Genomic DNA, 24,429 nt, shown 5'->3' with positions numbered 1-24,429 from the left:
AGGTTTTCGTTTTTTTTTTAACAAAGATTCATCTGATGAAGAACGAACTGTCAAAAAGGGGCAAAGCTAAGCCTAGGGCCCTTGGTCGTGTGTTCCAAAATAGGTGTACCATGTGAAAGAAATATGCAAGAGGCAAGATAGGAAAAGTGTAAAAGGGTGCAAGCGACCCAGGAAAAAGGAAACCAGTGCAGGGGTGCACAAAAGAGAGAAAGAAGCGTGCAAGAGGCACAATAGAGGGAAGGAATACAGGACAGTGCAAGTGTGCATGACAAAGGGAAGGAACACATGGAAATTGTGTAGGAAGTACCTGAAGATAAAAATTGCAAAGGAAAGCAAGAGTAAGAAACAAAGGGACGGGCAAAGAATCAGAGTGGTCGCGCTGAGGAAAAGCAAAGAGCCTGGCGTTTTCAAAAGCCTCTGATTCTACCCCATGAGTGGTTTATTTGTTTTGTTTTGAAAGCTGGAAGAGGCCTGGGCTTGGGGAAGGGAACTGTGAAAGGCCTATTGGGGAAAGTAAAGTGCATCCTGATAAAATGGACATTGTGTTTGAAAGCTGGAAAGGTCCTGAGCTTGGGGAACCGAACTCTAAGAGGCCCAACCAAGTTGGAGACTTAGTGGTTTTCTTTTTAGTGTTGAAAGGATTGAAGTGTGGGGAAGGGAACCCGGAGGGGCTTCAAGAGGAACAGTCTTACATTTTTTTTGTGGTGTTTGGAACTTGAATAAGTTGAAGCTTGGGAAGGGAACCGCAAGGAACTCAAAGACACTGAAAGTATTTGAAATCACTGAAAGGGCCCTGTGGAGAAGGTTTTACGAAAAACCCTGTTGATTGAACCCATCTTTGTGACATTTATCAATTTGTACCTGGTAAGAAGACCACCTGAAACCAACTTTGGTTTCCCATTTTTGTTGAACCACTATTTTTCCTTTTCAAAAGACTTCCTATGACATTTTTTTGTAAAGAGTGCGGGCAAGCATAGATTTATACACAGATAGACATTTATTTTGGACTATTAGACAGCAGCCATTAGGAACATCAGTTAAGGGAACCATCCCTTTAAAGTTAGGGCCAGTCAGGCACTCCACCAACCCCGGAACCTAAGTACATAAAGGTTTTGAAACAAATAATTTTGAGTCTGTCTCTCTCTTGATACCAAGCCTGTCTCACATGGCCAAGACAGCAAATACCGGAAAGAGTCCACAACCCACTCTGCTATTATATCTCAAATGTCTTGCAAGCCGATCTGTTAGTGCAAAATAGAAAGTCTCCTACGGACACAATACTGGGACGAGGAAGCTGCAGACCGATGAAAAGAACAGACCAGAGATCCACAGCAATCGCTCAAGTCCAAATGCTGTGGTCGAAGATCACTGTAGGATAAACTTAGAGAAGGGACTTGTGCAGGGAGAGAGACCTATGAGGAGCAGTAGAGGCAGACCAGAGGGAGAGCATAGAAGCATCTGTTGAGTAGAGGAGATCGCCGATCGAGGCAGGCATTACAATAAAGAAGAAGCCGAATTAAGAGGGCGGCGGGGGATCAAGGCAGGAGCCTGTGAAACCATTGTGAAAACGGCTTTGCTGGGTGGTGCTGATGGAGACTTGCTGAAGTAAGGCAAAGTCACACCGGACAAAGCAACCCAGAACAAAGTGATACCAAAGCAAGAAACTGGTGGAAGTATGGGGAAAGTGCATATCTACCAGACCTGAATCATGGGGTTCGTCCCCACGGCTGGGAGGTACAGAAGAGTAATACAAGTTCTGAAGCCCCAACGAAGCATGCTAGAGAGAGAGACATTGCAAAGGTATTTATTTGGGGGAAGTTGACGGTGGGAAGCAAAGGAGGCCTTGCCTAAGTGGCTGAGATCAGTCACTGAATAAGCTGACTACACAAACATAGGTTATAGACAGTAGCTGGGCACAAGAGAGGAAATACTAAGCCCCCCCCTTTCCTCCTTGTTTCCCGTACTGAGGAAGAAACTGGGTAGCGCTTGGCAGACGAGTACAGTCTACCACAAAGTGTGAACTAACAAAAGATAAAAGAAAGGTATCCTTGAAAAAAGCAAAAGGACCTTTACTAGTTACAAAAGAGGAGTTATAACCAAATACCAAGAAAAGGGAACCCATTCTCAATATTAATTTCTGGAGTGGAACTTTATTTATGGAACATTATTTTTGCATCATTTCTCTCTACCAGAGAGACTCAGAATGTATATGTTGGATGAAAACACTAAGAACATCTATTACTTTGACTAAAAATATCCTTGCACTGTTATCTCTGGTCATTAGTATTAGGGACAGAGGTAGACTTGGGAAACGATAGTGACAGACTTTTTACTTTCGGACTGCCTGACAATTTCACTAGGTTCCTTTGAGGCAGGGGAACCCCTCCTAGCTCTAGGGATAAAGGGGCCTTTTCCACCCCGTTATTATTTAATAATGAACTGTATATCGAAAACATGCCACTATTGTGTCCCAGTCTTACGTTACAGAATATAGTTAAAAAGGTTTATTGGAAACGGCAAAAATTAGGGGGTTAGGCTCATTGAGGCCACAGGGTGGGATGCGGAAATCTAAACACCAATTTAGAAAGCGTTTCTCAACACAGGGGTCCTCTGTCCTTCCCTCTCTCTACTACAGTATTCTACCTTCCCGAAAAGAAATGCCACTCAGTTTTGGGGACTTTTTGTTGCACTTGTCAAAATGTCACAAATGTTCTTCTTGCCTTTAGAAGCATCAGGCACCCACCCTCTGTGCCCTTTTTGCGGGTCAGAGGCATTTGACCCTGGGATTCTCAGGTCTAATTCCCTTCGTGAAAATGTCAGGGCCTTCCCTGGCCTAATTCCTCGACCACCCTAGGATAATCCAAGGTTTTTAATTTCTGACCAGCCCTCTTAGTAGAGACCTCTAGCAGGGGCTCCTCCTAGTTACTTCTCTCCTCTGCTATTCTAAATTACACTTCTCGCCTCTCATTTTATCCTCTTCCAACACTCTTACTTCTCGCTTCTTAGCCTTCTTAGCCTAAATTATACCTGTGATGCCCACACTGTCTTCTGCTTCCTGTCCCATTTTATTCTTCTGTCAGGTGGGTCACAAGGCTAAGAATTGGTGAAAGTGTCTCAGGGGTTTGTGGCCTGTAACTGTCTGGTGGAGTGATTGCTGCAGACTTGCACCTATCAATTAATCGATTCACTTAATGAATACTGTGGATCCCCCATATGCCGTGGTTGTGATCCGATGGGCAGTGTGATCTCTGCCCAGCATGCATTGCCACACGACCGCGTCTTGCCGGGATTGATCATAGTTTAATTATGAGAGGTAGCACCAAGACTAGGAAAGGTAACCACATCCTTCATAATGGAGTCTATGACATCTGCATCCCCGGGGACACAATACATTAAAGAAATTATTTAAAAAAGTAGAATGGGTTCAATCATCTTATAAAAGACCTCCTTACGGGGTGGGACTGGGAAAAGGTTTGGGACCATAGCCAAGTCTTTGGAGGCTTTCAAAACAAATCTGCGAATTGCAACAATAACAAAGCATATGTGGAAGGCATTTTTTACGGGATGAGAAGGTGGTCCCTGTGAAGATCTTGTAAAGGTAGAGCTGTGTCGGATCTTAGAGGCCGCAGACCACAAGCTGCCTGATTACTCACACTGCAAATTCCTTCAAGATTGTCATTTTAGAGCCAAATGGCTTTATGGTAGAAAATGTGTGAACCGGTCACTAACTGTACCAGGGTTGCACACAATTCCAAAGGCCATGTTTGCTGTGAAGCATCCATCATTGGTCTGCTGTCTATGTTCAGCAAATCCTCTGCTTTTGTTGTGACATACTTGGTATCCTTTTTTAGGCAGAATTATATGCAGTACCTTTTGGGAACACTCCACACAATTAAGACTATAGGTGTAAGCACAACCTCACCTTTGGTACAAGTCCGTACTACACAGTTATGTGGTAGCAGTGGCTGAGCAGCCAAACTTATCTCAAGAGTAATGTGAGCAGTAAAAGATGTTACACAAACACTATTCAAGGTCTCTTGGTAAAAGAATATACATTTATTTACACAGTCAGTTGGAAAACATTCCACTAGTAAGAAATAACTCAAAATCACAATCTTGATACACTACAGTACACATCCAATACGTTTCTGGCTCTCTTCTTTCTTTCTGATTCTTAAGAAACTTTCCTTTTTTCTTTACCTCTTTAGATACTAAAATTACATCTTTAATAATGTTTTTCTGATTAGATAAATTGAGGATATTACTAACCTTGTTATTTAACCCGCCTCAATAATAATTAAGAAATTAGCAGCAATACTTAAACTACAATTTAAAATACATAAAGGCGGAATGTTGCGATTATCAGTACATATCAATAAACTGGCATTTAAGAACCTGCCATTACTGCTATTTAACATTAACTAGAAATGGTTTCTTTTCGTGATCATTTAAGCATGTAACATGCTCTAAAATGGCCGCGGCTAGCGTCAAAAGCGTGCTTGCATGATGATGTCATCGCAGCATGCACATTAACGTTGCGCGTGACGTGATGAAGTCATACCGCAAGGAGCACGCTATAAATAGCGCATTTCGGCTGCATTTCATTGCGAAAGCAGCCGAGTATGGACGTACAGCTTACCATGGCGAGCAAGATTTTTCTATAAGATACAAGTACAATCTTTAATTAAGGTAAGGTCAAACTAGAAGTTAAGAACCTTAGTTTCTAAATAGATTAGACTTTCTCCAAACCACAGAATGAGGTTTCTTTCCTCAGTCCTTTAATTGAATTAATTAAGAGAAGTTTTCTTTTCTCTCTTTTTTGTTTTTGTTTTTTCTCTTCCCTACAGTCATTGATACTTAACTACAAACCATAGCATTACTTATTTGAAGTGGCCTCTATAAACTATATTCCTTTGGAAAAAGACACTGGTTCTAGGATACTCCAAAAATCAGTCATATAAATAGGGTGAGTCCATTGGTTAGAGATCAATACCAAACATTTTTTTCAGACTTAATACCAACTAATTATGAAGTTCTTTTCGTCTTACTAAACTAAAGGAAAAAAAAACCTTATTTGCTTTTTCTTTTTGTCTTTCTACATACAGAAACTATTTCTTTTCTCCTGATGAACCATTGTAACTGGCAATGGGGAAACACGGATTGAGAAAGTAAATGTGTTTATGGACAACTGAATAAAAGTTGTGAAAGCAGATTGGTGTTAAAATAATACCTAGAGCAAGACAATTTGTTTATGAAAAACTGGTTATAAGTAAAGAAGTGTGAAATCAACACTATGAACATGAATTGAATGGCTCTTTTTTTTGACTCACCGTTAATTACATTTTTCATGAAACTTCAATTAGGAGTTGTCGCAGTAGAGTGACATTGTCTCATATCGGAAAATTTGTACGTTTCTGAACAAGTTAACCTCCCCTGAAGTGGGAGCAAATTGGCACTTCAGTTACTTTCAAAAGGGGTAGAAAGACAAAGGTCAAAAGAATTAAAGCACAATGACATTCAGAGGCCGGGCAAATAGTTTCAGTTCACTACAACCAGCAATTCAATTCAATAGGCCTGGGCCAAAGTCAATGGTTCAGAGTCTTGTATAGGATAGCACAGTTCTGGTAGTAAACGGTTAAGTCTTTGCCAATGTTCTCAGAAGTAGTTTGCCAGAAAAAGATTTATAGGTCGGATTATGAGTGAACAAGACTCCAAAGTTGGGAAAGTTTCACAAACTTTCACCGCGGCAGAAAGGATTTCCACACCACGTTTGCACAGTACCTTAATGATGAAGAAAAGCTGTAGCTGAGGCAGTGTTTCCTGGCAGTTCCTGCAGATCTCGCTGTTCCTGAGTTTCAGTCATGGAGACCAGAAGGAGGACGTCGGGAGGTTCCTGCCCTGCCCAGGGAAGAGGCCACAATCTTGGCTAAGCGTCGATTTTAAGGTGTGAGTGCCTTAAAGTCCACAAACTGGTATCCTCCTCACTGGCTATCCAGTTTTCAACAGGACTCTGATGAAAATTCGACCAGTATGGAGATGGTTTCCAGGTGGCTTACGAGTTGGTTGTTTCCACCAGCTCAAGGGAAGAAGTCGTCCTTGAAGGAACTTCTCTGTCGATGTAGTTTCAGACAATTCGGACCTGCAGCAGGGCTTCACCGGGCAAACCAGCGGTCCAGGAGTTGCAGCAGTTATCTTCCTTCAGCTCGTCTTCGGTTCTTTCGTTCCAGTGGTCGACTCTGCTTTCCAAGTCTCAAAGACCTGCTTTTAAACAGTTTTCTCCCATTCATTCCAGCTCAGCTGTCACTCACCCAGTAGGGTGGCTGTCCTTGCTGGACAGTCAGTCAGCCAGCCAATCACACCAGAGTGCATCCAGGTCTCCTAGGAGACGAAGCACAGGGAGTTTCGGGCACCTCCCTCACATCATGTCCACCCCACACATTCAGGCGCCAGAGGAGGGCTTCAGCACTGAAGCCCGCCAAAGGGCATTGGACAAAGGGACCAAACCTGGGTTAGTGCTCAGAGTTAAACACAAGAAGGGCCTTTCCTAAAAGAAAAGGCAAAAAAAGATGACCCGAGTCTGTTTTTACAGAGGGGTCATGGGCGCCATATGAAAAACATGACTGACCTGATTTTTAGCTACCGGTGTTCGCGGTCGGGAAAATCATGGTTGTGTGTTCTAAAACCACTGCCACCAGACATTTCAAAAGGAAAGAGTATAATTTGACTGTTACATCAGTGGTTAGACACCGGGGATGCTAGTCAACCCCTCCAGCACTCTATCGGAAGATAGTGTGTGATGGGTCTATGAATTTAAAAGGACTAGTAAGGTCAATTTAACTTCACATGCTCTGGGAGATGGTAGTCAATCCCAGAGAAGGTATTTAAACCTTGGGGAGTCTGAAAGACACCCCTGTGCCATTGCACTGAAGGTGCTGTGTGACACATGAGAAAAAGATGATGCCTATGGAGTTGTTTTAAAAACCCCATATCCATAGAACACAAAAGTAAATCACACAGCAAAATACATGAAAGAGTGGGGAAAAAAGGCTCACACTCTTTCCAGGTAAAAATTGAAATCGTAGAAATCCAGCAAAGTTGCTGGGGGTCCCAAAAGGTAAGGGACATTAGCACATTCTTGAGAATTCTCCCTTACACCTTTTGTCTGGCACTACATGCAAAATACAAAAAAGGGCGACTAGAAAATACTGACTGTGCATTTAATGTGCATTAGGCATTTTAAAAACTTCCGGCTCCCGTTACAGTGACCAAGCGCAGCAGGTGTTGCAGGGGTGTCCCCCGCTTCACTTGGTCACGGAAATGAGAGTCGCGGGTTGCAGCGTTAGTGGAAGAGAAATGGCACCGCAGGGATAGAGGAGAGCTGGCGTCACGCACAGAAGTGTGCCACCGAAATGTTAAGAGGGTAGGGGGGAGGAAGGTAGGGGATGCAGGGAACAAGTGATCTATGTGATCACTGCGCTGCGCCACAATGCAAGCTGCCATTTTTTTGGCTGACATTATGGGCGAGGCAGTCCTCGCATAGATCCAATAAAATAGAGTTTAGAAGAAGAAAATCAACCAAGAAGTGATATGTGCTTTAATTTAATGACAAAACCTTAAAGTGAAATCACATTAAACAAAATGCATCAATAAATATATCAAAATATTATCAATTTATACATAAAAATGTTTACAAAAAAGCTGGCATGTCTAAATCTCCACGTTATATACAAATTTTAAAATGCACAACCCACTCACAATCATACTCATTCATCCCGAAATGCTCACAAACAAACATATAATGTGCAAGAACATAATGTTTACATGCAAAATGACATATAAAGTGACCGGTGCTCAATATCTGGCACTGCTGTGAAATGTAGTATGTGCCCTGTTATTTCACATCTCTCATCGCCAAAAAGCTTGACTGGGGTAAAAGTCTATATGCATAGGAAAATCCAATGTAACTCGAGAGGATCATGGATAATCCAATGAAACTCCAGAGAATCATGTCTTAATGCATAGGATAATCCAATGTAACTCCAGAGGATCATCTCTATATGCATAGGTTCATCCAATGTAACTCCAGAGAATCATCTCTATATGCATAGGTTCATCCAATGTAACTCCAGAGAATCATCTCTATATGCATAGGTTCATCCAATGTAACTCCAGAGGATCATCTCTATATGCATAGGTTCATCCAATGTAACTCCAGAGGATCATCTCTATATACATAGGTTCATCCAATGTAACTCCAGAGGATCATCTCTGTATGCATAGGTTCATCCAATGTAACTCCAGAGGATCATCTCTATATGCATAGGTTCATCCAATGTAGCTCCAGAGGATCATCTCTATATGCATATGTTCATCCAATGTAACTCCAAAGGATCATCTCTATATGTATAGGTTCATCCAATGTAACTCCAGAGGAACATCTCTATAGGGACAGGATAATTCCAATGTAACTCCAGAGGATCATCTCTATATGCATGGATCATCCAGTGTAACTCCAGAGGATCATGGATAATCCAATGTAACTCCTGAGGATCATGTCTATATGCATAGGTTCATCCAATGTAACTCCAGAGGAACATCTCTATAGGCATAGGATAATTCCAATGTAACTCCAGAGGATCATCTCTATATGCATAGGTTCATCCAATGTAACTCCAGAGGAACATCTCTATAGGCATAGGATAATTCCAGTCTAACTCCAGAGGATCATCTCTATATGCATAGGTTCATCCAATGTAACTCCAGAGGAACATCTATATAGGCATAGGATAATTCCAATGTAACTCAAGGGGATCATGTCTATATGCATAGGATCATCCAATGTAACTCCAGAGGAACATCTCTATAGGCATAGGATAATCCAATGCAACTCCAGAGGATCATGTATATATGCATAGGATCATCCAGTGGAACTCTAGAGGATCATGGATAATCCAATGTAACTCCCGAGGATCATGTCTTTATGCATATGATCATCCAATGTAACTCCAGAGGATCATGTATATATGCATAGGATCATCCAATGTAACTCCAGAGGATCATGGATAATTCAATGTAACTCCAGAGGATCATGGATAATTTAATGCAACTCCAGAGGATCATGGATAATTTAATGCAACTCCAGAGGATCATGTCTTTATGCATAGGATCATCCAATGTAACTCCAGAGGATCATGTATATATGCATAGGATCATCCAATGTAACTCCAGAGGATCATGGATAATTCAATGTAACTCCAGAGGATCATGGATAATTCAATGTAACTCCAGAGGATCATGGATAATTTAATGTAACTCCAGAGGATCATGTCTTTATGCATAGGATCATCCAATCCAATGCAGCTCCAGAGGATAACTAGGGCCCTACATGTGGCAACCTTTGGTGATGAAGGATGTGAAATAACACGGCACATACTATGTTTAGCAGCAATGCCACACTGTATTGAGCACCAGTCACTTTGTGTCATGGTGCATTAAAAAGTGTGATGTTCTTCTACATTGTATGATTTTATCAGAGTGCATGTTTCTTTGGTTGTGTGTATTTTGGGGTTAATGAGTATGATTGATAGTGGGTTGTGCATTTTTTATTTTTTTATCTAAAGTGAAGATGTAGACATGCCGGCATGTTTGTGAAAACATTTTTTGTTGCATAAGTTGATAATGTATTTTATATGGTATTGCATTTTGTGTAACATGATTCACTTTCAAATGCTTTCTCATTAAATTCAAGCACCCTTCACTTTTTGATTGATTTTCTTCTAAACTCTGCTTTCAAAATAAGCGCTTTTGTCAACTAATGCTTTGAATTAAGTTTGGCAATGGATCCCTGTTTTTGTATGATTCCCGGGCTCCACTGATCCTTGCTATAATTTATCTGCTGTGGTACAACATACAGCCTGTGTTCTTGCTATCTTGCCTTTGGCACACAAAACCAGAGTGGTTTTGCACCTTCCCATAGCCATCACCCGCTGGTTTCCCTTACCTTATTTTTTGTTGTGTTTCTTGTCTTCTCATGAACACCTAGATTGGGCCGGGAGGATAGCTTGGGAGCAATGCAACGCAGAACAATACAGGTTTGCATGTTGGAGACTGGTCCCCGGTATAAAGCGCATTATACAAGATTAATGAATTGTGTGTACATGACATCGCTTCAGGCTTTTCTTTCCTTTCTCTGCTGAACAAGGTGGCACATTTGAAGATCAGGCTCATCTTTTGACACCTGCTTCTGTGACTTGTGTTGGCATTATTGCCGGACTGTGGGGGCATTAATGGGTTTTAATTGCCCTGTACTATGAATAATGGTCCTTGCTTCACTGGCAATGCTACCTTGGTTTGCTGTTCATCACCTTAAAGACACAGTCAAATCTTAAATTCTGGCCTTAAAAGGAGGCCCGTCAAGACACTGAAATCTGGGGTTATATTATCACATTTTCTGATGCCTGCCCTACTGCAGTGAGACAAACGAATAATGTTTATTTTATTTATTTATTGAAAATGTGCATGGCGCCTATATAGCAGGAAGTGTTTCCCACAGGGGATGGGCAAGTGCCAGCGGGAGCCCAAGAGGACCAGTGCTGTGTGAGGGAGAGATAGGGGTGAATAATGTGAGGACGAGGGTGGATCGGCCTCAGTAGCTAGTCGGGCAAAGGAAGCCAGCAGCATATGAAGGCTAGCAAGGGAGGGGGAGGGGGAAGCAGTATGAAAAAAGGAAGGTCTTGAGAATTTTCCAGAACTGAAGGAAATCCGGCTCAAGACGAACAGGGGCAGGGAGACCATTTCAGAGGAAGGCTTCAGCCGAAGAGTAAGATCTACCCCCACTCTCTGCTTGGAGAATCGTTTGATCTGGAGATAGTTGGAGCTAGATGATCCAAGGGCTCCAACAGGGAGGTATTTAGGGAAAGAGAGTTGGAGATAGCATGGCCTCAGGTCCCAGAAAGCCTTTAAATTGATCCTTGCGGCCACTGGGAGCCAGTGGAGAGATTTTAGGGCTGGCGAAATGTGGTCCCTGGGCGTGAGGGCAAGGATAGGTCTTGCAGCCCTATTCTGGATTAGTTGAAGAGGGCAGAGGGAGGAGAGAGGAAGATTAAGGAAGAGGATGTTGGAATAATCCAGCCTGGATACAACCAGTGCTCTGGTGACATTGAGCTTCTGGGGGAAGGTGAGGAAGGGGTCAATGCCTCTGAGGAGGTGTAGCTGATAGTGAGCCTTCTTGACAAGGTCAGGGATGTGGGGTGAGAAGGAGAGAGAAGAGTCAAAGATGACACCAAGGGTTTTAGCCTCACAAGAGGGTGAGGGGAGGGGGACCAAGGAGGCAGCCAGAGAGTAGGAGGGAAGAAAGGATAAGGAGTCCCCGTGAGAAGGATCTCAGTCTTACTGGCATTAAGGCAATGATTGTTGTTAGCACACCAATACTGGAAGCAATCAGGCAGTCGGGGATGTGAGCGGAAGGAGAGGAGGAAGAGGATGAAAGTTTGAAGGAAAGCTGTGTGTCATCAGCACAGCACTGGAAATGAGGAGAGAAGGTGGAGAATAATGGGGCCAGTTCTCACCCATGGCCTTGGCTTGAAGACAAATGTACAATCCAAAACCAAGATGGGAAACATACACCCAAGCAGCATGTTGTAGGATGGTCAACTTTACACAATGGTTTTGCGGGACACTTTAGATATGGTAGCGCAAAGGAACCATTCTGCAGTGCACACGTTTCTGTATGGCAGTGGTCTTCAAACTTTTTTGGCCGGGGCCCCCCTGAGAAAAATTTGGGCAGGTCGGGACCCCCAGAAATGCCAAATGGACAGTATGTATTGCGCACCGTCACCTGCTCCCATCACAGTTGCTTGGCTCCCTCATCCCACTCCTACCCACTCGCTGTTCTCTCCCCACCCCATCACACCCTGGGCTCTCCCCACTTTGCTTCCACCACTATCCCATGGTTCCCGCCCATTGTGCTCCCACCATAGTCCCTGGGTTCCCCCCATCCCGTTCGCAACACAGTCTGAGGGCTAGTGGCAGCTGGTGATTTTTTTTTATGTGGAGGGGCATAACTATTTCCTCCAAAAATGCCATAGCGACCGAGCATTGTGAGGAAGCCCGAACCAAAAAGGGTGGTTCGGGGGGGTTTCCCCCTGTGATTTTTTTTTAAATAATCGGTTAAAATGTTGCATTGCAGAGCACACTTTTAACAAAAAAATGGGTAAATAGCCAAACAGTTTGCAATTGGTGCTGGGGGGGCCAGGGGGCAGGCATGACATTTTTTTAACTGGACATCTATGATAGATTGCCAGTAAAAAGATACCATCCCTGTCCCCTAGGCCCCACTGGGCCTAACACAATCAACATGATTATGTGTGTATGCAAGGCACTGCACATTCATACAGCAGTCACTCTATCATTCACACGAGCATCCATCACCATCACCACCATTTGTTGTTGGGGACTACGAGTCCCATAATGCCATGAGTACTGGACTGGGATGAGGAAGAGGGCTGAAGAGGTATGCTGTAGTGGTATTCTGGCAAATGAGCCTAACAGCCCACACCTGAAGGAACCTGGGAGGCATAAAAGCCCCTCAGGTGCAGGAAATCGGAAGTAGCTGGAACTGTGAATGGAGTGCGTGCAGTAGTAGCAGACAAAACAAAGTTGATGGCTGGAAGGTTTAGAATTAATCTTAATCTCTGGCATTGCTCTGGGCAACCCTCTAGACCATTGTTCTTCACCTGCCAAGTCATAACAAAAGGGAAAATACCATTTGCAAATCAGGCTTGGTCCCACCTCTAAAGGGGTAGTGCAACCTAAACTGCTTGGTCACATCCCTTCTGCACATGACCACAAGCATACCCAAAAATGTTTCGGCCTCTTTGGGCCTCATCAGTGAAGAGTAGCTTGGGTCTTGAGGTTGAAACATGCTTGCGGATCCTCGTGGTCTCGTGCAGATGGGATGTGACCTAGCAGTTTGGGCTGGACATTCACTTTTGAAACAACAATTACTGAAGCTGTGGTAGTAGCCCAAAGTATTGAAGCTGTGGTGGTATAGCTGATTGTCAGTGGATGCAAGACCCCAGTTATACAAGTGAAGCAGAAGGCTGTGGGGCACATGAGGATGTCCTAATGGTGAACATTAGTAAAAGTGGTGGTGTTGTTGAAGTAGAAGCAGCAGCACTGTGAAGTCATCCTGGCGAGGATACCTACTGTGAATCCTAATCTGAACACAAGCTCAATTACTGTTCACCAAAGACTGGTGATTCATTAACATACTCAAAGCTGTGTTTCTTTGAACTGTGTCAAGTCTTGTTGGATAAAGTGAAAGGGGTGGGAAAAGCACTGTGGCCGGGAATAACATTGATGCTATTCTAAAGAAGGCTATCAGCAAGAAGAACTACTTCGTTGTTGGAACCTTTGGTAACAAATAGCTATCTTAATACTGAAACTCTAAGAACTGACTTGAGACTCTGCTACCTACGTGGATGTCCTTATCTTTCTTTGGATGGCATTGAAGTTGAAGACATCTTGAGTCCTGGGGAAGGGAGTTCACTCAGGTTACTAAAAGGGTATCAAGAAACTGTGAATGTTGTTGATGTTAGTTAAATTGCTATATATTTTTCTTTGTATTTGATGTTTAGTGCGAGGGCCAGAAATCCTGTGTAAGTGTTTCCCTTTTAGTTTTGATTAGGCAGGGAAATCCTCAGCAGAGTAGGGATAGTGAGGCATTTTATAATAAAAGGGTCAAGTTTTGAACAATCCTCAAAGAGTTGCCTGCCTCCCATTGCTGTCCCCTTACAGGATCCAGTCCCTCTGTTTCTTCATTGAACGCCTTGATATCTTCCCGCTCAGAGCTTGTAGAGTATTGGGGCCTGATTCATGGAAAGTTTTCCTATGGGATTGCACCATTATAAAACACTTCCCATGAATCAGGCCCTTAGGATCAATGGCACATAATATGTATATATATATATATATATATATATATATATATATATATATATATATATATATATATATATATATATATATAGGATTCGTTTTGTTCCCAGGATCAATTGTTTTTAATGACAGTCTCTCTCGGTTGATGTGTGTGTCTCTTAGGCAATGGCTCAGAAGGGTGACATGGAGCGGCGCATCGCCACCCTGGAGAAGCGCTACCTGGCCGCACAGCGCGAAGCTACGTCCATACACGACCTAAATGACAAACTCGAAAATGAGCTGGTCAACAAAAATTCTCTGCATCGCCAGGTAAGAGAAACAAGGCTTTAGGGAGGTGTGCGTTTTATAGGCAGGAGACGCAGTTACTGTTTATGTATCTTTTGCTGCCATCTGCTGGTTATCTTGCTTTACGACAATTTTGTTACATTACAAGGAACGTTGTTTACTTGAGTAGCGCAATTCTTCCTACTTTGCCGGCTTCTAGGTGCCGTCTCGTTCTTGTTTAGTAGTTTACCTCTCCAGACAATCTTTATTATTATAATATTCAATACGTCATTCTTTAGCTGTCCTAATACCGCAAGGAAAATACCGTATCTATAATGACAAGACCATCTCTTCTCTCTTTCCTTTCGGACACATGCTTATGAATTGCAAATATACACACCTTCTTGCTGCCTAAAAGTGATGTTAATTCTGTTTTTCAAATGTGGTAAACATTAGCCTGCCTTCTCAGTGGCCAGTGGCTATTAGTCACCTGTGCAGAAAAAGTAGTTGATGCTTGTTCCTCTAGAATCGTGTTATATCGCACACCTTATTTTTGTATGCACAGACATTCTAATGCGCCGTTTTTTCAGGGAGAAGGCATGATATGCAGGGATTTGAATGGAAAAAAAGAAGTGTAAGAACTCACGAAGCTACGAATCTGAATATTCCGGCCAGCGATTTTGGTGCATTATGTTTCGGTGTGACACCTTGGGCATAGGTCCCTTTTAGGCACACCCTTTTGTTTTATGGCAATGCACAGTGGGATTAAATTATGTACCAAGGAGCACACACCTTGTGCGAAGGCATCATGAAGTAAGACACAGACAGCAGATTTCAAGTTCAAACAAAAGATCATTATTATCTTTAATGTCAGGATGGTAAAAGGCTTAACTTGCCCTGTGCTAAAATGGGACTTCCCTATCTGAAAAGAAACAAAGGAAAGTCTGCTCACTGTTGCCACTCCACATAAAGAAAAATAATGGATGACGCCACCTGGGGAAGGGCCTCGGGTGGCTTTGAACAGTGGCCGGAGGATGTGTATTCTCGCATGCTGTTCCAACCACCTGATTGTCCGAGTGCCCTTCCCTGGTTGTGAAAATGATTTAATGCTTCATGGCACCTATAACTGTTTCTCGGCCAGTGGTCTAACACATATTACATGCCATAGCCCTGTTCCCCAGGTGAGCACGTTGCTAGTGAGCATTTCTCTCGGAAGTAGAGAAGAGTCTTCAGAAAGCATGCCTTGTAGAGTGAGAATCAATGCCGTTGCTTCTTGGGACTTCAGAAAGCATGCCATGCAGAGTGACAGTCCACAGTGTTGGTTCTCGGGCCTTCAGAAAGTATGTCCTGCAGAGTGAGAATCCACAGCATTGCTTCTTGGGCCTTCAGAAATCATGCCCTGCAGAGTGAGAACCCACAACATTGGATCTTGGGCCTTTAGAAAGCATTCCCTGCAGAGGAGGAATCACAGCATTGCTTCTTGGGCCTTCAGAAAGCATGCTCTGCAGAGTGAGAAACCACAGTGTTGGATCTTGGGCCTTTAGAAAGCATGCCCTGCAGAGGGGGAATCACAGCATTGGTTCTTGGGCCTTCAGAAAGCATGCCCTGCAGAGTGAGAACCCAGATCATTAGATCTTGGGCCTTCAAACAAGCTCAGCTCTTGGAACTATGCACGCTCAGTCTGAAGGGCCATGCACTTCTGGAAGGTTTCTTTTCCTGCAAAGATGTGTTCTGGTATCTAGAGCATTCAGGGACTTCCCATTTCCTAATATACAATTGTAGAGGGACTGAAGCATCATTTGCTGTTGATATTGTGGGAGGAATGTGTGATTGCATTTAATATAGGTACACATATAAATATTTGGGTTGCATTATATAGATATATGTAATTATTTAAATACCAACAGTTGTATAGATTGGTCGTTTTCTCTACGTACAATGTCATGACCCAATATGTTTTTGACAGGTGCCCCAACTAAGGACCTGGGAAAATCCTCCACAGAGTTGTTTAAGGTTTGCCACTCAGACTAGCCACTTTTTACTATCCCACATATGATCAGGGGCTGTCAATGTATATCTTCACTTGAGGCAAAAGCAGCACTTCTGCAGAGCTTCCCCTTGTCATTGATCCTCAGGATCAATCATGCAGCATCACTGGAGAAACACAAATCGGACCCCACCGCCATGAACGAGAAGCGGTCTTTAGTAGCAGCGGGAACCCTTTCAGGGGAGTCCAAAGATTCCTCTTGACCAGTGGCAGGAAGCCTACCACTGTTTCCACCAGAGCCAGTCCAGCCCCAGAGGAAGGGGGAGAGCTGAAGGCCCACTACCCCCCCCCCCCGCACCTGTGCCATGTTTGCTACTACTGTCAATCACTCAATGTCTGCCACACATATTCTGGACCAAATTCCTTTTTTTTTGTTTTGTTGCATGACTACCAGTCCTAGAAGGTCAAGCAACAGCTGAAGTCACTGCAGTCCGCAGAACGAAACCACTGACTTTCCAAGTGATACTAGGTTGGAAGTACTGTCAAATAGAAAATCCAACAGCAAAGGAAGACTCACTGTACATCCGAGATAACAGACAGGCGGCCGGGAATCAAGAATGCAAGCACTGACCTGGTGTTCTTCTCAGGATTCAGAGGTATGAGCCAGCAGCCCGAAAAGCCTTTGAAACTCTGAGATAGCTCGAAGAACTTCTGGGATGGCAGCCAGGGAAAAGCCCTCACGGGGAAGACAAAACCCTTGTAGCGATGGAAGCCCTTGCAGTAGAATAGGGAACTGTAGAATAGTGGACTCAGGATTGATGATATTGAGTAGGAGGTCAGAGATGGAATTTGGGAAGGGGAGGAAGAAGGGTAATAGTGGAAGAATACCACACAGCCCGAGCAGATTCACCGGAGTGAAATAATAGTAGGTAGAGCCAGTAGAAGGGCCCAGAAAAGGCTACAAGACTCAGAATGTGCACTATAGCTCTCAGCAGAAACACAAGGAGAAGGAAACAAGGAAAACGCAAGTTAGCGCAAATTGCTTGTAAGAAAAGGAGCAACGCATCTGCTTACCGTCCCGTGGCTCCTTATAAGCTGGTGCTGTCTCTGTGAACGCCAAGCTTGCTGGTTCCAGTAGGGTGCAATCTTGTGGGATGTCTAGACCTTCAGAGATGGAATGGAATTGTGGAGCTTTTGGTCGCATCTTGGAGGGAACAGAGTAGAACAAACATAATGTTACTTCCATCGATGTCATAACGACCATGAGGAGGAGGGGCGTTTCCTGACAACAGGCCCAATACCAAAGAATCATTATTACATGGAAAGGGGGTGGGACTAGATGAGCAGCACATGGAAGGGGGCAGGGAAAGATGGAAAAGGTAAGGAGAGGATATGAAAAAAACGTGCGAGAACCAAAACGAGTGCAGTGTGCTCAGATGTGCTCAGGCAGAGTAGACGTGGACTGAGAGAACAGGTGGCAGGATGGTGGAGTGGAGCATTGCAAAGATTTTTCTGGAGTTTGTTGCAGGCGATCAGTTGGTAGTGAGAGAGAGTGCTACCTGATTAGGAGAGTGAGGCGGTAAATGTGTACGTGTATGGCAGATGTAATGCGTCACTTCTCCTGGGAGCATGGGATCTCCCAGGAGCCACGTGAGTATTCTTAATAAAAAGTGATGAGCGGCTTCCCGCTTGGTCAGTCTTGCTAAGTACCAGACTCCTGCCTGCTGTGTCATTCTTGCAGTGTGGCGCACTGCGTAGCACACACGTGGCCTACCACGGATGGCCCCACACAACAAAGCGGTGCCCCTGCTGGGCAACACCGCTTCCCCATGTTAAGCTGTCATGATGGAGCCCCTGCTGAGCAACTCTACTCAGTGCCAGTGCCCCTGCTGGGCAACAACGGCCATGTCACGTAGGTGCCCCCAGGCCATGGATGGGCCTGGGTGCTCCGGGGCTGACTGGGTGTCCCCAGTCTGGAGCTGTCTGCTGGGTGCCCCTCAGCCAATATCCCATGTCGGGTGATCCCGACATGAACAGGGCGATCCCTGTCCTTGGTACTGCTGCGTGACCGCAGCCTGAGTGTCACTGGGTGCCCCCGGCATGTCGGCTGGCTGCCCCCCGGGTGATCCCGACATGAACAGGGCGATCCCTGTCCTTGGTACTGCTGCGTGACTGCAGCCTGAGTGTCACTGGGTGCCCCCGGCATGTCGGCTGGCTGCCCCCAGCGTTGGTCCACCTGGTCTGGGTGCCCCCAGACCAGGACATTACTTTGGCGACGAAGGAGTGAGCGCCCCCATGCCCCGCTGAGTTTTGTGGCGTGTCGGCCACTATGGAGGAAGTGCGGGGTCAGCCGCACGTTTAATGGAGGCGGCTTCATGAGGCAGCTGCGCGTGCCACAGAGGTTGATGTGCCCCCCCTCCCCGCCAAGAGCGGAGAAGATTGCCCTGCGGCTTCGGCCGTAAAATATGGAGCTACGGCATCTGCCGCATGGAGGAGGTATGCCCCCCGCCCTGTGAAGAGAAGCATGCACAGCGGCCTCCGCCGCGACAAGAAGGTGGCATGTGGCGCAAGCCGCAACTGCGCTACAGCCATCCCGGCCCCACAAGAAGAGGAATTCGCCCGCCCCCCCCAGCAAGAAGGCAGTGCAGAAGGTGAGGCAGAGCTGAGCCCCCCCACCGTGGGAGAGAAGCTGCCCAGCGGTCTCCGCCGAAAGGAGAAGGATGTCGGCGTGCGGCGTGTGCCACGACAGAAGAACTGCACCACAGTGCTCCCGCCCTGCGGCGGGAAGAAGGAAAAAATAAATATCCCGAGCCGCTTGAGAGTGAATGGAGACAGCTGCTCCGGTGTGGTGCCAGCCCGCAAGACGACACGTTGCCACCTCGCTGAAGCCCCTGTATGGTCCGGGCAGGGCGGGTGGCGAATGAGGAAATGCTCTGGGCTGGAGCGAAGTAAGGAAAACACCCGTGCCGCCTGCTGGTGAAACGAATTAAAGCGCTGCATGCTGGCGCAGGGCCCTCCTGAGACCCGGGCCAATGGCGGTGAGTGCTACTGTGCTCCGGTTGGAACTGGAAAAAAAATTCATAGTGCTCTTTGACCGAGTCTCCCGTATGTCCCCAGGACGGAACCTGCAATGATCCCCGGGCCAGTGGCGGTGAAGGGTGATAGCATGCATATGCTCCGTGCCGGACCTAACCTGAATGATGTGCTGGAAGCGGCGCAATGACTAGGAAGGATATGGGCCCAAATAAGATGCCTGGGCCCATTTGGTGGGGACTGGAAGGAAGGGAAAAAAAAAGAGGAAGAGTGGAGAAAGGAAGGGTTGCAGCTCTCACAAGTGATTGTGCGCCCTCCTAGGACTGTCACCCAGACAACCTGCACTAGTCTCTCCCTGCCAGCCCCAGGTGGGAAGAGAAGAGTAAGGAGTGGCCTGTCATTCCATCACCAGTACCCCACCAATGGTAGCCCCAAGGTATGTGGACTTGGCTGATGTGGCCCCTGGGCCTCCCCAGGTGTGGCTTTGCCGGCCCCTGAATTGTGGTGTGACTGTCCTGAACTAACACTGGCGAAGGTATGAACTGCTTTCCCGCAACTCCACAAGTGCGTAAGATGGACACTGTTGGGTGTCCTGACCCACGTTTGAGCTATCATGCTGCAACATTTGGTGCTGTGGGCTTAGAAAATCCAAGATGGCCAAAAAGCCCACAAGTGCGCCAGAATCCAGGAGAACCACGCAGTTTGTGCGCACACCAAAATGGTTACCTAACTTGCCAACCACCAGTGTAAAGAAAGATCTTTGTTAACAAAATCCACTGTTACTGATGTCAAAAAGTTGCTGAAATCGTGACTCATTGGACCACTTTAAAGATTCAACCCTTTTGTGGGGTTCCACATAACCATCTTACTGTAAGGAGCCCCATCAAAACAATGTTAAGCAAGGATTATGTACTACCATGTAAGAACCATTCCTGTTTAGAATGCATTAATCCAAGAAAGATCCCAAAATTACATGCAGTACCAACAAAATCCTCAAGGCGGCGCTAGCGGTCTAAACTCTGACAGGAGAACTGAGTGCAGTTGCTGAAAAAGGGATTTGACTCAGCTGACTTCAAAGGCTGTATTTTAATTAAAAATTAGCCACCTGCTGTTCCCAGAGGCCTGAAGCCTGGGAAACCCTCTCACCTCCAGAGATTCACACCAGGAGTTAGAATCTCACATGACCTCTTGATTGATAGAAGGCAGACTGGCTGGGAGCCTCCTGGAGACCACACAAAGGCTCTTGCAATTGAATAGGATATGTTGATTTTGACTGTTTCCTGTCAACAAAGGCCTGCCTGCCAGAAGACACATGTGACTGACCCACCCAAGTCTTGGAGGCGGACTCCAACACTCTGAGAACTGAATTGAAAACAAAATATATATTTTACAGAAACAGTGATAACTCTTTGTAATCAAATGACAGGAATGTATAACTTTGAGAGCCTTCATTTAAAAAATGTACCTTCAATTCAAGCCCAAACTCCAATTTGTGTGATGTTCTGGGGCAAAACCCTGCTATTTATGTATACTACAGACTCTGTGTTTAAGCTAGGGACATGGTAATTTACTGGCGTATGTATGGACAGGCCGTGTACATGTGTACAAATCTGGAGAAAAATCTGATGTTGCAAAACCACTAAAAAGCACAAAATATTGCCATTTCTGAATGCAAGCCCCCAGGAAGAGCAGAGTTTGAACAGGGGCTACCATCAGTAAATGCATGATGGATGCATGTAATTTCAAACCACTGAGTAGCTATGAAATATGTCTTTTGGGTCAAAATATAGATTGTGGGTAATTTGACTGGAATGGGTTCTCTGTATCATAAACAGACCTCATCATGATGACACTTAATTTCATTCCCCCAATCAAGGGGAAGAGGATGAAGTGGCCAATGACAAGTGGAGAGGGGTAGGGCCTAGGAAGCTAGCCTTTCCACCCACTTTCAACACACATAAAAGCAGACAGTCAGGACAGATAGGGACATTCTATTCCATCTGCTGTGGGACGCTCTGCCGGGAAAATCCATACTTTACCTCCATCAACCTCCAGAGAGCCAACATAGAGACTTCAATCTATCCACCTTCAGAGACCAAGACTTTACTTCAGAATTTGTAGCAGAGAGGTCAACTACAAGCTAAATCCCTCTTTAGCAGGCCTCAAATCATTACCATTATCACAGCCAGGCGAGCTGTTTGAATTCTTTGCAAGAACCCTTGCCATTTGCCAGAGAGCAGTGTTGTATCCAGAGAGAGACCAGCTGAACCGGAGACCGCTGTATCCGGACCCACAGACCTGATCAGAACCAGAGACCCAGACCAGACCAGCAGAGTAGAGCTGACACAGACGCTGTGCGCAGAGATCGTCCGTGGCGAAAACCTGACCAGATCCGTGGCGAGGCCCATTTATTTCAAAAATATATTGTGAGTACCTAGCAGAACTGTGCAGAACCAATCTCTTACTTAAAATAATATAATTCAATCTATTTTAATCTAACCAGAACTGCCTCCTAACTGTCACCTGTCATTTTGCAAAACTGTCACCTGTCATTTTTTTAGCTGCAAGTTTTTCAAATCCGAAAAACAACCTTCACGAAATCGTTCATAACTCCGTAACCGTTTGTCTTAGAGACTTGCAGTAACTTTCCTCTGAAAGCTGGGAATCTTGGCTTTTCAACGAACCTAGAACCGCATTCCTATTCTCTATAAATTTGCCGCAATCGCGAAAAACGCACTCGTGAATTTTACCGCGATTTGCAAATTTCTCCACGTGTGAAAACAGCAGCTTCCTTGCTTTCCTTGCTAAAAATTCGTTTGCCTCTTAAGAACCATCCCTGAATCATTGCTAGAGTGAGCCTGGACTAATATTAACTTGATACCACTCACCCTGAACCTCTAGAGGGAATTAAAAGCATTTTAGCATATTTTTCACTTCATTGCCAGCACATATAAAAGCATTTTGGGCCTGTGTTTCAAACTTCTGTAGTCTAAGCTTGCTGGGGTGAACTGAATTACATTTGATTGCATTTCTGAGAACTGTGTGCTTTCCTTCCATTTCCTTGCATTGCATAAAGGGGGGAGGGGATTGCCAGAGAAAAGTGATTACATTGTTTTGTTGAAATCATATTGAGTATTTTCTGTATTGCATTTTCATTCAACATTACATCCATCTGAACTTATATAAAGTATTCTCTACCACCTTATTCTTCTGTTCCTATTCACAAGTGTGCTAGTGCCAGACTATCCATTATTGATTACTGCTCAGATTAAGTGTGATATCCAATTATTAATTATTATAAAGTGTGATATATATATCTATTGTTTAAATTATCAAATAAACCTTTTAAACTTGCAAAACAGAACTACTTCTTGGCTCAGTGGGGTCAGGGGGATTCCAAGAGAGGGGTGTTATGTAGGGGTAGTCATCCAGAACGCATGAACTGGACATAAAGATATATCAATAAGGGTTTTCATTCAGTATTCTAGACTAGGTGTTGACTTAGCTGTAGTGTTGAATTGAATCCTCTTACAAATTGGGGGCTCGGGCCGGACGTTTGGATTAGATCTATCACTTGTGCAGATTAATACAGCGTGCCAGCTGACCAGATACACATATCCGGTCGGATCACACGCTGTGTTACGCTGTAAAGCACTCCTCAAAGGAACGCTCTAAGGAAAAGGTCTGTTTTGCAAAAATAAAATACAAACTTCTGTAAATCAGGAAGGAACTCAAATTCCAGAATGAGGACCTTAGTAGACATGAAAATAGCCAGAGAGCACTTCTTACATAAGTTATTTGTGAGAGGTGAGTGGACTCACCAGGACCAGACGGTCTGGTTGCAAGCAATCGCACCCCAGTTCACGGAAACAGGGTCAGATATATGGAGAGACCAGGGGACCAAGGGACGACCTGGCGGCACAGATGCAGGCTCTTAGTCAGGAAAGGGATACCTTAGGCCAGGAAGTCTGCCACTTAAAAAGGAAAATGGAAGACAATCACCTGGCCCTCCAGGGACTGGGTGACCTCCAAAAAGAACACCATAACTTGTTAGAGCACACCAGGAAGGTGGAGGATGCTCTGGCAAGAAAGGAGCAGGCCAATAGGGACACAGCTGAGGAGGTAACCCTCCTGCAGCAAAGACTGGCCCAGTGCTCTAGGACCAATCAGGAGGCACAGAGAGAAAACGAGGCTCTCTGCCAGCACAATGATAGGCTCCAACAACAGGTAGCGATGCAGGAGAGACTGATAGTCTAGTAAGGCCTTAACTGAGGAACTGAAGGCGCAGGCTCTTGCATTGCAACAGGGAGCAGGGGCGGATAGAGACCAGGTTCGCTGGGAAAGGGAAACTCCTGAGCATAACCTCAGGAGCCCTAGTACCAGAGGCCTTTATCTCTCTCAGTCCCTGGACTCTGCCACCCCTATGTCCCCTGGCGCACATGAGCACCGGGCCACAGGGATGGCAGATTACTATCCAGCCAGAAGCATGGGGCTCATAGGCCAGTACCACCCAGGAATGGAGGGGCGGGCATCGGGGTATGGGCACCCAAGCACAGTGCAATTTAATGGGGAACCCCAGGAGAGTAGGCCCATTAAGGGCATCCTGAAAAACTCTGCCCAGTTAGGTCAGTGGGGGGGGTACCCATCAAATCCTGGCAGCAAGGAGGGATCTGAAGACTCCTCTGAGCGGTACAGGACACAGGAGACCAGGTCCCCACATTCTGCCAGCCATTCCCAGGCTCGCAGAATCCGGGAAAACCTGGAAGAACAGACGGGAACCTCTGGGAGCAGTGCCTCTGAGTCAGAAGATGAATGGACCAGGGTTACCCGGACCAAAAGGGCCAATAAGACAAAAAGGGCCTTGCTTAAGGACCCCTTAAAGCAGATTAAGGCAATCAGGAGCGTCATCACGCCTTATCATAAGAACGCCAAGTATTCTGTTTGGGAGCACTTAGAGTTGTTTGAGCAAATGATGGAGACTTTCCATTTGAAGGACAGCCAAAGCAGTATTCAATATGTAAAGTGGACATTCTCCCCGGAGTACTCCAGTTTCTTTGCGGGGCTGGAGGACCAAAATCATTTAAGATGGTCCACCTATAAGGCGGCCATCTTGAAGCATTTTTCTACTCATAGAAATCCTCAAGAGGCTCGCAAGGCAGCCTACAATTTACAATGTGGGGTGGATCAGGCCCCACAAGAATTTGTGC

The 24,429-nt window shown here is 45.2% G+C and overlaps 1 protein-coding gene across 3 annotated transcripts in view; it reads left to right on the top strand.

Moving 5' to 3' along the window:
- The window catches only part of PPFIA4 (PTPRF interacting protein alpha 4), a 3,167,227-nt gene that overhangs the window by 1,019,018 nt on the left and 2,123,780 nt on the right, over positions 1–24,429 (top strand). For all 3 annotated transcript variants that reach the window (XM_069633679.1, XM_069633678.1, XM_069633680.1), the window contains one exon: positions 14,101–14,247. In XM_069633679.1, the coding sequence (XP_069489780.1) occupies positions 14,101–14,247 (147 nt within the window). The remainder of the gene's footprint in view (positions 1–14,100; positions 14,248–24,429) is intronic.

This window comes from Ambystoma mexicanum, chromosome 13, assembly GCF_040938575.1.
Source record: "Ambystoma mexicanum isolate Mex_15411 chromosome 13, UKY_AmexF1_1, whole genome shotgun sequence".
NCBI classification, from domain to species: Eukaryota; Metazoa; Chordata; class Amphibia; order Caudata; family Ambystomatidae; genus Ambystoma; species Ambystoma mexicanum.
The sequence above is the reverse complement of the archived record's forward strand: the minus strand, read 5'-3'. Positions and strand labels throughout refer to the sequence as shown.